Source organism: Salvelinus sp. IW2-2015, linkage group LG11 (assembly GCF_002910315.2).
Source record: "Salvelinus sp. IW2-2015 linkage group LG11, ASM291031v2, whole genome shotgun sequence".
Classification (NCBI taxonomy): domain Eukaryota; kingdom Metazoa; phylum Chordata; class Actinopteri; order Salmoniformes; family Salmonidae; genus Salvelinus; species Salvelinus sp. IW2-2015.
Window position 1 is genome coordinate 11,074,192 of NC_036851.1, and position 15,454 is coordinate 11,089,645.

General features: G+C 42.9%; 1 protein-coding gene and 1 pseudogene across 1 annotated transcript; both read right to left on the minus strand.

The window, feature by feature from the left end:
- Positions 1-352: 352 nt before the first annotated feature.
- zmynd10 (zinc finger, MYND-type containing 10) lies at positions 353-9,529 on the minus strand. The gene is made up of 12 exons (XM_023996047.2): positions 9,352-9,529; positions 9,065-9,173; positions 8,801-8,917; positions 7,362-7,415; positions 7,088-7,240; positions 6,855-6,943; positions 6,643-6,737; positions 3,494-3,666; positions 2,085-2,210; positions 1,854-1,975; positions 1,577-1,702; positions 353-1,348 (listed from the first exon to the last, which is right to left on the minus strand). Exons 1-12 carry the CDS (start codon positions 9,438-9,440, stop codon positions 1,213-1,215), a joined length of 1,389 nt encoding a protein of 462 aa, XP_023851815.1. The 5' UTR covers positions 9,441-9,529; the 3' UTR covers positions 353-1,212.
- A 190-nt stretch (positions 9,530-9,719) lies between these two features.
- On the minus strand, positions 9,720-13,628 carry LOC111969792 (GATOR1 complex protein NPRL2-like; annotated as a pseudogene).
- Positions 13,629-15,454: the final 1,826 nt, after the last annotated feature.

A 15,454-nucleotide genomic window follows, 5' to 3' on the forward strand; every position in this document is an offset into this window, starting at 1 on the left:
CATAGAAACACGAGAATTGCACCGACTCGAGCCTATTTCATAATTATGACTGGTTAAGGTAATGTTAATAATAATTCGATAAAAAGTGCTATATGTTATTTTGAAAGTATAACAACTTACCAAAACATGGATCCACCCCTGCAGCAGCCAATGCTTCATCTCCAACGTTCTTCTATTTTACAACATTTCCATAGAAGTTATTACGAATAACGGAGCGGAGGTGTACAGCTTCGCATCTGGAAACAATGCATCATCGGCTACATAACGGAAATACCACTCTTCCGAAAAACACGACTATCAGCAGCATGTTTACTTTGTAACCATCCCGTCACCCAATTCTGACACTCCAACATACGATGCAGCAGTAATAATTTAATAACAGAAAGAAAAGAAAGTGAAGAGCAGTCCACTGTTCTTGACATGCGGAATTTTTTCACATAGGRGGTGCTTCTGAGTCTTGAAGAGTAGAGCAGGAGTGATGGGTGTGGGAAATCCTCAACCCAGTGACATKCAAATAAAAACCACCTTATGGATATTCATTTGCTAATCAGCCATTGACAGCTTATGTAATTAACGGTTTGTGAACTTCGTGAACAACAGTACGAGTTAAAGACATGGCAGGCACACCTTTTTAAAAGTGGTGTGCAAAGTCTAAACAATCTAGTGGATAAAGTTACTTTGAAACACAACCCTGTGAAATGGATACCTTTGCTGTTACCCGGACAATAGGCAGATTCTGATCCCAGGATCACTGACCAAGGTGATGAGACAAAACACCCGCAGCCAAAAACTTAGGCTATTCTTGTACTTACACATTTTTTCTCTCAATATAACAGAAGCATAGACCTATTTAATTGTTATAACTGTCAAAAAAAAAAAAAAAAAAGCTACAACAGAGAGCTGATTATTAAAAGTCTTGAGTTCTGCYCCCTCCCAAATTCAACCTGTGAGTTCCACTCAGTATCAGGTCTGAGATCAAAGGGATAGCAAAGGCTTAGCAGTTCATTACCTAAATTAACCCTTCTAATCACGACTTAGATTTTCATTGTAATTCATCAAATCTAGAAGTTGGAATTGAATCTAGACAAATCTCAAAAGGTTGACATTAAACAGTCCAAAAACAACTGCATTCGAATCCCATCCCAAATGGCATTTAGGTAGAGAACTGTCCATTGACTTGTCACCTTGTTAGCCCTTTCTCTCTCCCATCACTCAGTCCAATATGTCAGTTATGTCTGCCTCTCTCTCTGTAGGCGTTACGGCCAGGTCCTTCTGGAGCGTCTCTGTGCCTTCAGCCATCAGCTGGCAGGCAACCTTGTGTTTGGACCAATGCTTCACCTGGCATYCCCTACAAGGACAGAGCAACAACACGTATAATCTCATTCAGCTGTACAATGTAGAACCTCCTGAACCAAGGGGTGCTAATAAAACCAATGGCTTTTTCATTGTCTTTTGAGTACATCTTTTGTTGCAAGACTAGTAAGAGATTCACAATAAAAGTGGCAGCACCATTCTCTTGATATTTATTTAAGGAGGTGCATTTCCCTGTCTAGTGTTTCACTGTAACCAGTCTTACCTCTGGCAGTACCATTCTCTCTGGCAGCGGGAGCATCTCTTAGAAGCCTCGGCCCCACAGGCTCCACACTTGGGCTTCTCAGGGATCAAACTCTCCATCACATCCAGGTTATAGGTCTGGGCCAGTCTAGACAAAGATGATTCAAAAACAGTATAGATTGTAACAGAGACAGAAAGGTCCACATTTGTATGTCTCAACCCCATCCAATGTTAAATTCTCCCTTAAAGACTTTGGTCTCATTCAGTCTCTTTACKAATAACACCAGGCTGAGTATTACCTGAGTGCTTGCTGTCTCAGGTCCTTCTCCGAGGGGTTGAACGTTTCCTTCACTTGGTACTTGGCAATGGCCTTCCACTTCCCCGTATTGTCCCGCATAATGTTGTTCCACATCTCTGGAATCTACCAGTAAAAGGACGGTATTTATTTGTATGACAGCAATTCATTGTGTTCCCGTGTGCACATGTTCCTGTGTGTGCGCGTGCGTGTTCCTTGTGTGTGTGTTCCTCACCTGTTCCAAGATGAGGTCTTTCTTTGGAGGGGCAGGGTCTGTGACAGTGAGGTGACTGAGGAAGCGCTGGAGCTCCACCAGGTTGGGCAGCTGGTCAATTAACACCTCCGTCAGGAAACCTCGTAACTACACACAAAATATAATGGGTCATTTKCTGACATTTCATAGTTTAAGTTTCAGTTTGAGTTGGACTTTTATTGTACTCCGGTCTGCATGGTGGTCTGCTTGATAGACCACCTACGCTATCCTGCACAGAGTTCTCAGAGATCACAATGCTATCCTCACATACAGTCAAGGAGATACAATCATGGTAATAACAGTAATAGGAAACACCTGAGTCAAAACAGCAGCTGGATACCTCATCTATCTCCTAATCGGAGGGGAGATCAGATACGATTTGAGTCACTGACGTGATCTTCCTGTCCGGGTTGGCGCTCCCATTGGGTTCGTGCCGTGGGGGAGATCTTCATGGGCTATACTCAGCCTTGTCTCAGGGTTGTAAGTTGGTGGTCTGTTGATATCCCTCTAGTGGTGTGGTGGCTGTGCTTTGGCAAAGTGGGTGGGGTTATATCCTGCCTGGTTGGCCCTGTCCAGGGGTATCGTTGGACGGAGCCACAGTGTCTTCCGACCCCTCCTGTCTCAGCCTCCAGTATTTATGCTGCAATATTTTGTGTCAGGGGGCTAGGGTCAGTCTGTTATATCTGGAGTATTTCTCCTGTCTTATCCGGTGTCCTGTGTGAATTTAAGCATGCTCCCTCTAATTCTCTCCCTTTCCCTCTCCCTCCCAGAGGACCTGAGCCCTGGGACCATGCTTCAGGACTACTTGGCCTGATGACTCCTTGTTGTCCCCAGTCCACCTGGTCGTGCTGCTGCTCCAGTTTCAACTGTTCTGCCTGCTGCTATGGAACTCTCACTCTCTCTACTGCAACGGCTGTCTCTAACTCTGAATGTTCGGCTATGAAAAGCCAACTGACATTTACTCCTGAGGTGCTGACCTGTTGAACCCTCTACAACCACTGTGATTATTATTATTTGACCCTGCTGGTCATCTATGAACGTTTGAACATCTTGGCCATGTACTGTTATAATCTCCACCCGGCACAGTCAGAAGAGGACTGGCCAGCCCTCAGAGCCGGGTTCCTGTCTAGGTTTCTTCCTAGGTTCCTGCTTTCTAGGGAGTTTTTCCTAGCCACTGTGCTTCTACATCTGGATTGCTTGCTATTTGAGGTTTTAGGCTGGGTTTCTGTATAGCACTTGGCTGATGTAAAAAGGGCTTTATAAATACATTTGATTAATTTATTAAAGGATAATGATCTGGCACAGACATTTTTCCTGAGCTATAGATTTGACCATTAGGTTTTAGAAGCCACTATAGTCAGAAGTGCCAGTACTGGTTGAGGCTACTGTACCTTTAAGAGCTGGTTCTTGTTGAAGTTATTGAAGTCATATTTCCTTTGGCAGTCTTCCTTCAGCACCAGGTTGTACAGAGCAATCCAGACTTGGCCGTCCAATTTAGTCATCTTTAGACGGTCTTCAGATGGAACTTTCTGCCATTTTCCATTCATGTACTTCTCCATCGCACCTGTAGAGGGAGACAAAGGACAGGTAATGAGGGATAGGTTGGGCTACTTACTACATTTTACATTTTAGTAGACACTCTTATCCAGACCAACTTACAGTAGTGAGTGCATACAGTTTCATACTTTTTCGTACTGGTCACCAGTGGGAATCGAACACACAACCCTGGCGTTGCAAGCGCCATGCTCTACCAACTGAGCCACACAGGACCTAGCAATGGTCATCATAGTGGTTAAAAGGTTTTACTTTTTTAATTTTTTTTATGCAACAGTTGGACAATGAATGAAGACATTCCAAACGTTTAAAATGTTTATAATCCGCAGATATTGACTGAATTATAGCGCATAAAACATTATACTGGCACGGACAAATAATGAAATGGAGTTCAGTGATTTTGGTGGGAATTATTTCTTAGAATGCACTCATATACACAGTACCAATGAGTAGGTGTGTCCAAACTTTTGACTGGTACTGTACATTTAATTATTGTATTAGGTATTTTAATTTAATTTTGTGTTAAAATAAATAAAAGTATATGTGCCTCATTTGCATAAACACATAGTGTGAACTTAGCATATATGAATAAATTAACATAAAGGGGAGGGCCAGAGCTGCAACCACCATACACTTGCTCTGTCTACCCTACCAGCACTGACCTTGCTCGGTCTACCCTACCAGCACTGACCTGCTCGGTCTACCCTACCAGCACTCACCTGCTCGTCTACCCTACCAGCACTCACCTGCTCGTCTACCCTACCAGCACTCACCTGCTCCGTCTACCCTACCAGCACTCACCTGCTCCGTCTACACCTACCAGCACTCACCTTCTCGTCTACCCTACCAGCACTCACCTGCTCTGTCTACCCTACCAGCACTCACCTGCTCCGTCTACCCTACCAGCACTCACCATGCTCCGTGTCTACCCTACCAGCACTCACCTGCTCCGTCTACCCTACACAGCACTCACCTGCTCCGTCTACCCTACCAGCACTCACTGCTCCGTCCCCACCAGCACTCACCTGCTCCGTCTACCCTACCAGCACTCACCTGCTCCGTCTACCCTACCAGCACTCACCTGCTCGTCTACCCTACCAGCACTCACCTGACTCCGTCTACCCTACCAGCACTCACCTGCTCCGTCTACCCTACCAGCACTCACCTGCTCGTCTACCCTACCAGCACTCACCTGCTCCGTCACCCTACCAGCACTCACCTCTCTCGTCTACCAGCACTCACCTGTCTGTCTACCCTACCAGCACTCACCTGTCCTCTACCCTACCAGCACTCACCTGCTCCGTCTACCCTACCAGCACTCACCTGCTCTGTCCACCCTACCAGCACTCACCTGCTCTGTCACCCTACCCAGCACAGCACTCACCTGCTCTGTCCACCCTACCAGCACTCACCTGCTCTGTCTACCCTACCGCACACACTCACCTGCTCTGTCTACCCTACCAGCACATCACCTGCTCTGTCTACCCTACCAGCACCTCACCTGCTTCTGTCTACCCTACCAGCACTCACTGCTCCGTCTACCCTACCAGCACTCACCTGCTCCGTCTTTACCCTACCAGCACTCACCTGCTCTGTCCACCCTACCAGCACTCACCTGCTCTGTCTACCCTAACCAGCCACAGCACTCACCTGCTCTTGTCCACCCTACCAGCACTCACCTGCTCTGTCTACCCTACCAGCACAGCACTCACCTGCTCTGTCTACCCTACCAGCACTCACCTGCTCTGTCTACCCTACCAGCACTCACCTGCTCTGTCTACCCTACCAGCACTCACCTGCTCTGTCTACCCTACCAGCACTCACCTGCTCCGTCTACCCTACCAGCCAGCTCACCTGCTCCGTCTACCCTACCAGCACTCACCTGCTCTTCCGTCTACCCTACCAGCACTCACCTGCTCTGTCCACCCTACAGCACTCACCTGCTCTGTCTACCCTACCAGCACACACTCACCTGCTCTTGTCTACCCTACCAGAGCACTCACCTGCTCTGTCTACCCTACCAGCACTCACCTGCTCGTCTACCCTACCAGCACTCACCTGCTCTGTCTTACCCTACCAGCACAGCACTCACCTGCTCTGTCTACCCTACCAGCACAGCACTTCACCTGCTCTGTCTACCCTACCAGCACAGCACTCACCTGCTTTGTCTACCCTACCAGCACAGCACTCACCTGCTCTGTCTACCCTACCAGCACAGCACTCACCTGCTCTGTTTACCCTACCAGCACAGCACTCACCTGCTCTGTCTACCCTACCAGCACAGCACTCACCTGCTCCGTCTACCCTACCAGCACTCACCTGATCTGTCTAGACTGCTTCATTGTTGTCAAGTTCTCTTGCATAATTCAACAAGTGTGTCAATAGCAAGATACACTCAAGATTAAAAATCAACATACTTGGCTCTAGATTATACAAAACATACACTATTTGCGAAATCAGACATAATATCAYTATAATCCAAGTGTTCATTTTCTGAAGTTGCTTTCATTTCAACGCATCTATTTTGTAAAAATGTCAACTGTATTCAATTATTATTCAACTCCACAAAAAATGAACACTCATCAAAATAAAGTGATCTTTCTTCTCTTTCTYGTGATGTAAGTGTSGAGACGGTGTGTTAAAACCCAGACTAAGCTTTAGCCTTCTTATAGATTCAACAGAAATCCAATGTCTCCCATTGAGCCCATTTCAGCCATTACCAGGGTGTGCTTGACAGGTCTTTACAAACATTTAAGAGACAAGTGGATTTTGCACCCCTCAAACACAGGAAATATATGGCTGAAAAATACAGATCCTCAGGTGGGCGGGGCACGTACATTACTACTACTACACTGTAACAACTAGGCTATGTAGGTAAAAAGATGGCCATTGTTTTGATATAATCATATTATCCCATAGAGGGGGTTATGTGGAAATTGTATGATCCATTTTGTCCATTTGCATGAATACACGTTCAGTGACCAACCTGCAGAATAGCGACTCCAGGGACTGTGCTGTACCAGCTGTACCAGCACGCAGGGCAGGTTATGGGTGCACAGCATCCTATTGATCACACTGATACTGTGTGTGAGAGAGAAATCACAAACAATACATTTCACCACATGACAGAATTGCTTATTTATTTTTGATAGCATGTAAGGTATTTGAAAAATGATATGTGAATGCTAAATTTCCCACCTGTCAGTATGGTCAGTGATGTAGCGCAGGACAGACAGAGCCTTGAGGGAAATTTCAAACTCTAATGCTGCATTCTGACCCTGCAAATCCTGCATCAGACACACAGCACAACAGAACATTTACAATCCACACCACTGACCAAAGTAAATCCACCATCCTGACTTGCAATGGCCTGACTCTAATGTTGTAGCTGGAATCCAGACAGCTCCTGTAAAGAGGAATCCACCCTGTACCTGTATAGAGGATGAGTCTCCACTCTCTGTGTGACTGAGTCGGTCTTGGGTTGGGGTGTCATCCCTGGATGCTCTGCTGGCCAGAAGGGTTAGTTTGCGGTGGCAGTAGTCCACCAGGTCCAGGACTGAGTCGTCTGCTGCCTCACAGGAGTCCTGTAACCAACACATACAGACAYTAAATATATTTAGGACATACTGTAGCCTATGTGATATCTGAAACAGACATTGCATACATTGTGCTGGTACTGAGGCAAGTGTTCAAATAAGTTCTCACCTTGTGAAACATAATTGTCTCAAGCAGGTTGATGATTGTAGCCTCATGGTGAATCTGTAGATGAGAAGGGAGAGGCTGAAATGAGATGGAAACTTCTAGGGGGTGTACAGTAGGGTGACCATTGTGCAGGACAGTCCCACATTTTGGCCCTTTGCCCCGCGACCAAACAAATATGTCCCACATTTTATTAACAACTTAAAACACCACTAAATTCATCCCGTATTTCAGTCAGACTTCCTATTCATTTGATGAGAATTGACACGTCTTTTGCAGTCACATTGTAAAACAGTTAGGAAGGGAGATTTATCTCAGGATTGTTTGAAGCAGCAGTGAAAATGTTGAATGAGCAACTAATGAGCATGGAGTCTCATAATTTTAATGAAATGACCTTATATATTTCAGTCTAATAAGGCTATTTACTTACTTTTGTAAGACTTCGTTAGAAGCACCCTTTTTGTAAGTAGTTCAACTTGAAGAAGAGGACAGTTAGCTGGAATTTAGCCAGAAAGAATGACAAATGTGATTGGTTGAGGATATAACATTGGCCTACATCAAGATATAGGCTATGTGATGTGGTAAACACTTCTCCAATGGTTGTTGAGATCTGATATTCTTCGCAGCTCAAGATGAGACGTAGGCCAATGTCATATCGTCAACCAATCACATGTCAAATCCTTTCGGCCAAAAATTCTAGCTAAACTTGAAGAGACCGCTCGGTGCAGTGGGATTTTTGTGCTGCACATTTTTTTTATTCTTCTAGGTTACACTGTTCTGCAAAATCCTCCCATTGTCCAGATTTTTTTTTTTTTTTTTTTTTAAATATGGTCACCCTTGTGTATATGCACTGCTGTTGTACCTCTTACATGTTGTACCTGTACAGTGCATTCGGAAAGTATTCAGATCCCTTGACTTTTTCCACATTTTGTTACGTTACAGCCTTATTCTAAAATGTATTAAATAATTTTCCCCCTCATCAATCTACACACAATACCCCGTAATGACAAAGCGAAAACAGGTTATTAGGCATTTTTACAAATTTATTTAAAAAATTTAAAAAACAGAAACACCTTACTTACATAAGTATTCAGACCATTTACTCAGTACTTTATTGAAAAACCTTTGGCAGCGATGGGGTCTGAATATTTTTGTCAGAGCGGATGGTCGGGGGACGGAACATAATTATAATAATTTGTACACTGAAAATTGACCACAACTAAGTCCAAACAGAGATTGTATTTGAAAATAAATAATWTCATACCTTATTTACTGTACATTGAGACAGGAACACATCTCTTTTTTATTCGTGGGAATACTTGAGAACAGATTTCCTAAATTAAACAAATGTTTTGCTGAATTCCTGGACATTTTTGTATTATWATTTTTTTTAACCCAAAACGAAATATCTCCTCTCTTACATCCCCCATGGTATTTGCACTCACCACCATGTACAGAGGAAATGTACTCTTCGGATTGAAGTCTTGGAGTTGACAGAAAATAGGAAACACCTTCTGTTTCCAAAGCTCTACTAGAATCATCTCATGGACCAGGGTGGGAATCTAGGGTGAAAAAAGGTGTTCAATCAATTACCTGTTTACATGTGCAGTAACCTGTGCAGTATCTTTTGGTCCATAAAAAAAACGGAGACGACATAACACACCTGTACAGGTGAAAGCTAACCTAGCGTTATAGAAGACGGTTATTACCTTTCCCAGTGACACAAGGAGCTCCTTGACGAACTCGTCCTGAGTGGCTGAAGCGTTCAATATCGCCTGCATGTTGAGTTTCTCTATGTACTCATGTTGTCTGAACCACCTGTCAATGAAATCAAAAGCAATGAATGGAATACCGCAGCCACGAATCTGAAAAAGCGCGAGATAGACTGCAACTTTTGTCTAGCTGGCATTATCATCAGAGATGGTCTTTGCTATTAGCTAGCTAGCTAGTACAGTAAGTTATCTAACGTAGCTCATACTAGTAAGACATACTGCACCTTGGAGAGCCAATGTCCCTGAGTGAGAATGTTTCCAGATTTTGGACATATCCTTCTGCCTCTCCGGGAAAAATAACAGAGGTTTCCATATCCTCGACAATAAATGTTTGTACCAAAAAAAGGCTGAGTTGAGAGAAAGTGTGGAGACTGAGGCAGCTTGACGCGCTAACTCACTTTACATGCCGATACCAAAAGGTTGGCATGGTTACTGGATACATACGCATGCGCATTACAGACATGACCACAAGACAGAGCGGTACAAAAAGATCCCCGAAGTAAGCCTAGGCAGAGAGGAAGAGGCGAAGGTGGGCAATAATAATCTTTAGACTAGGTGGTAAGGTGTGCAAGATAAACAGTCAGACAGTGGGTGACGACGAAATTGCATCTTTATTATTGCAAGGAGTGGGTATATACAGTAGTTTTTGCACAATTAATAAATAAGTATACTGTTCTTCGTTTTGTGGTCTTTATGACTTCTTCCATTCATTGTTCTGAATGAAASTATCCCACAACAATGATTGCTTCAAGAGTCTGGATGGAAAAACCTGAAGATAAGTGAGCTTGGTGACATACTGGTAGTATAAAAATATCTACATGTCTTAGCCTTTGAATACACATATATTTTCCAGAAGATTTCCAGTGATAGGAAGAAGTCACTTTATGGCATCTTTGGCCGCGGTTGCTTCACTTGGTCTCTCCTGGACAGCAGCCTTTCGTGTGCATCAGATGGGAGACGAGCAAGAGGCTCATGTTTTCGTACAATGGGACCTCATGTGGCTCTGTCTGTCTTTGTTTGAGAGGGGGCTTGCTCTATCTGCATCAAAGTCTGTGTAGTTGGGTATCACTTCCAGCACACAATGATGTTTGGGTCATTCTCCAAACGCTCGTCCAGCTCTTTGTAGCTCATTCCTGCAGAGACAGTAAAGGGTACTGCCATGAGAGACCACAGAGTATAGACATATTTATCAAAATACTTATCCAGTCCCCTGTAATGATTCATCCTCCTAGACACACTCGTCATCACTATAAAACCATTCATCTTGTGTCCAGCCATCAGAAATGCCTTCAAAATGTACCTGTCTTGCAGCAGATTTCGTCRTAACTATGGCAACCAGTGTAAAGGCGTGGTGGGCGGCTCCTTTCGTCTCAGGTCACCTTAACAGGATACTTCTGCAGCCGGCGAATTAGAGCCCTCATCAGCCCATACTGAATCAGCCTCCTGTTGAGCATCACATGATATCAACAACAACACTATTCTGTGCACTTCTCTGCATAAATATGCATACCATACTTCGTGGTCCATGTCACCCACATAAACATCATGAGATAACATGGAGGATTGATGGCTCACCACTCATCTACCCTCTGCACCTGCTGCGAGTAGCGGGAGCAAAGATCGCGAACTGTGGTGCATGGAGTCAGACCGCAGTACAGCTGGAACACATCCCTTAAACAGGCTCTCTTCTGTCCTGAAACACAAACAGCATATCATACACTGACTGTAACAAATTCAAACTCTTTCTGACTACAACTTCCCAAACTGATTGTTACCTTGCTTGGTGACATAGCTGAGACACTCCGCCTGAATGGACCTGTCATCTATCAGGCTCTGGACTTTAGGGTTTGTGCAGTACACGTTGGAGTACTGGAAAGAAAGCATACTGAGTCAACAGGACTGTACACACAAACACATTTCACATGAAGAAGACACATTATGTAAAGAAGGTATCATTGCTGATGGTTTTAATACCTGAAATATTGACGCCAAGGTTACAACACCATAATACCTGTAAAAATAAAACTTGTAGAATGTATTCCATGGTTTCATAAGGAAATGTTGTATTTTCTGTTGCATCATATTACCAGTTTCAAACTACTCACAGTAAATTCTGTACGGCGAACCGGACTAGATTGAGTTCAACATCCGCTTCTGCAGATATCATCTGGATATGCCTGAACCTACCAATGTAGGCCAGGATCTACAATAAAATTAAACACAATTTTAACCAAATCGTCATCAGTGCTTTAATCGGAGACAGTTTCATGATGACATTACACAAAGTATAGACAGACCATTGTTTCTCTGAAACCCTTGATGTGATGTCAGCCACACTCGTTACTGTAGGTATGCTCTCAGGTTAGACCATGACTCTCAGTTCCATTACATTACATTACACATAAAAGTTATTGGACGAAGGCGTCGACTGTAGGGGGGAGTTTTGTTAAGAGCGCGATGCTCGGTCTGAACATTAGCATAAGCATGAGGGCCTTATCTTTCGTATCAGCGTGAAATAATTGTAAAATAACTAAATGTTAAATTGATACACACCTTTATAAGGAAAGGGTTCCCACACGGCCATATTTTCATTTTACAGCCCTTGTTTACGGAAAAAAGCGGAAGAAAGAGTAGACTACCTGTGCTAATTAGCCATCTGCATCTCCTAACACCTGTGTGTAAACGGAAAACAGACGCCGCAAACATGATGTCACTGAAAAATACTGTTGGCTACAAATGTGTTAAAAACGGTTAAAACAGTGTACAGTAAGTGTGTATTTTGCATTTGTGAATTTATTTAGAAGTGATATGAAAGTAGAGGGATTAATGTTTCTTGAACTGTACCTCAATTGAGAATCGATTCACGTTTTAAAGGAGTATTTGGCTGTTTTGGCTTCCAGAGCCAATTSGCCCTTCAAACAGAGCCTGTAAGGTCCTTGGACTAAGAAGTAACGTTAGGCTCCTTTAGTCCAATAGTGGGCTAGCTTTCACTATGGATGGGTGTATCTGCGTGAGCTGCTATCAGTGTGGTGGTAGGCCTACCTGTTGAGTGGTGAGATCCCACTGGGATTTGATGAAGTGGTCTTTGCACTGAGTGAAGACAGGCACATCGTACCCCTGCACGATCAGAGGGGCCCTGCGCTGCTCAATCAGCTTCAGGTTGATTGTATTGGACTCACCTGAATAAGAGGGAGGGAAGAAGCATGTGTGAGACTGAGATATCGGGGTTTGACTTTTAAACGATTGTCTCAMAAATTGCAAATGCAAACACATACCGATGGGTAAGGTGTAGGCTCCGGTAGCATTGAGCTCCTCTAACAACGTGRACATAATGGGTAGCAGTTTCTGTTAGTTCTCTTCATTCGATATGAACCCACTCTCCAGCTGCAAAATAAATAGAAACATCAATACTTTGTTCTATATATATCCTATATGACATTCAGACCTAATAATGTTTTAGAAAATAGCACTAGCCTCCAGGGAGACACTAACCTCCAGTGTTGTGAGGTACCCAGAGAGCTTCTTGACAATCGGCTCAAGGGCACAGGTCTTGGTCCGTGCGTCACACACAAGTCAGAGGTTAAAGAGAAGAGCATTGCGGCTGTACTTCTTGTGCTCAATGCACACTGGACAACCAATTAACTTCTCCATGGCTGTTCTACACCAATCAACGAGGAGAGATAAGAGACCTTAATCATAAAAGTGCAGTGCAGGAACAAGCATACAAAAGAAGCAGAGTGGATCAAAAATAAGACGTGCGCTTCAAACGGGTCCATTTGAGGAAATAATGTAATTGTCCAAGTGTACATACACAGTTATGAGTTTGTTCTGCAGTTCTGGTTTGGTAATGATGTACACCTGTTCTGTGTCAAAGTACTCCTCTGGAACCTGGGGAGGATAGAACACAGCACAAAGATGTGACTGAGGTCAAAGTGGCTGGACACTCATTGCAAAACCTGTCCACAAAACATACTGTACAGTGTACACCCACCCACCTGGTAGGTAATCTTTGGTCCCAGTGTCGGGTGAAACTCACACAAAAAAATATACAATCTATTCGACTCATCCCCATGAAGACGTGGTTGCTAACAGCACTTTAAACTTTAGCTATCTAGCTGCAGTAGTAAACAAAGAAGGAAAGCAACTCCAACTGCTTGAATCTCTCGGGAAACCCGGAACATGTGAATGCTCAAGTGAAGATAAGGKTTGTTGTTGTTTACAGTCTACAGTACTCTAGCCAGCTATCGCTAGCTGACTTATTAACACTTGATGAAATGTAAAGCCTACAACTGAGTCATCTTGTATTTCCTTGCAAATGACGACCCATCTGTTCAAATGTCATTCCAAAAATATATCAACGCGTAGAAAGTACCAACTACATATAATTGAACAAATGGTATGCTAGCTATGTGGTTATTCATGACACGTTGACAAGCTAGTCGGAACTAGGAAACTCGGAAATGTCTGACTTGGTAACAACAACCTTAACCAGAGAGGACGAGAGAGACCGAACTCGATGGAAAATCTGTCACTCTCCAGCAGGTGGCATTTTTTCCGTTGTTTCAACCACCAAGCAAGGAGTTTTTGTATTTTATTAACAACAAATCAATACAGAAAATACATGGGGGAATAAGTATATGTAAATAATATACAAAGGACAATTGGGCTAGGGGATACAATATCACATTACACAAGGACCTTAAGGGACATACATACACGTATAATTCCAACAGCTTTTTTGTTAGTAAAGTATTTAATTGTCTTAAAATATAGTTCAATTTCTTTTTGTAAGGTAAGAAAGTGGTGTTTTATTTGTAAATTTACATTTGTGAATATGAMATTTGGCCAAAAGAATAATGAAATTAATTACATAAAATTGTTTCAACTTATTTCTATCATAGGTAAAGAATCCAAGCAGTACATCTCTCCACAATAGTGTAAAATCTTCATAAATGTGTTAAATTATAAATCTACCACTGTTTCCTTACATGAATGCAATGCCAAAAAATATGCAACACCGTTTCTTGGGTGGTCATTGCAAAAGGTACAATTTGAGTTTGTTTTTCTTAAACTTCTTCATATAGTGGTTCCAGGATAATATTTATGAATAATTTTAAAGGAAACTTCCTTAATTTTGTTAACAAGTAGGTATGTGTATGGCAACATTCAAACTTTTTTCCAACAGATATTATCAATAAAACCGTTCCAATAAGGCATGAAATAAGGTTTGTATCGCTCAGTTGTTGAATGGACCAAAAGAGAAACAAATCTTTCCTACTGATGAGTCAACATGGTTAATGGAAGGTAGGTTCTGAGGGTCAGGTCTTTACACGTTCCTGAATAATAAAGCAACACCTGAGGGAATGGCATCTAAAACAATTGCAAAATCTTTAGGTGTTACAGGGATCTTGTAAAGTGATAATGATTCCTTATAACTAAGTAAAAAACCTTCTGCATTTACAAGTTGGCTCCCCAAAAGGATATTATTTCGGAACCAATATTCTAAAAACAAAAAAGTATTCTTATACAATATATCCCGATTATTCCATATATAATATCTGTGTGGAGAAAAATTATGCTTATAAATTAAGGACCATGACAAGAAAACCTGCCGATGAAAAGCAGAGTTTCACTGGAACTTTGTCAATATTATAATTGCAAACCAACATGAAGTAAAGGCCACCAAAAGTAGAGAAGACATGATGAGGAATAAAATTCCACATAGAAGTGGGTCTTCTTAGGAATTGTTTTATCAAATTGATCATAAAAGTATTATTTAAGGTAGTAAAGTCCAGAAAATTCAGCCCACCATACTCATAAGTGTTCATTACTATAACGTTTCAGGTAAGACCCAAATGCAGACTGTGTTGAAGTAACAATGTTTTTTACAGCAACAGGGGCAGGCAAATGACAGGTCAAGGCAGGCAGGGGTCGATAATCCAGAGTGGTGGGGCAAAGGTACAGGACGGCAGGCAGGCACAGGGTCAGGGGCAAGCAGAGTGGTCAGGCAGGCGGGCTCAGAGTCGGGACAGGCAAGGGTCAAAACCAGGGGGGGCGAGAAAAAGAGAGACTAGGGAAAAGCAGGAGCTGAGACAAAACGCTGATTGACTTGACAAATAAGACGAACTTGCAACAAACAGAGAACACAGGTATAAATACACAGGGGATAATGGGGAAGATAGGCGACACCTGGAGGGAGGTGAAGACAATCCCAAGGACAGGTGAAACAGATCAGGGCGTGACAATTACAACAGTTTTCCTAATGTAATGGGTACGGTTTCTCAACAGAAAGTTGAAAAGCATCTGGTCTATCTGCTTGCATATTTT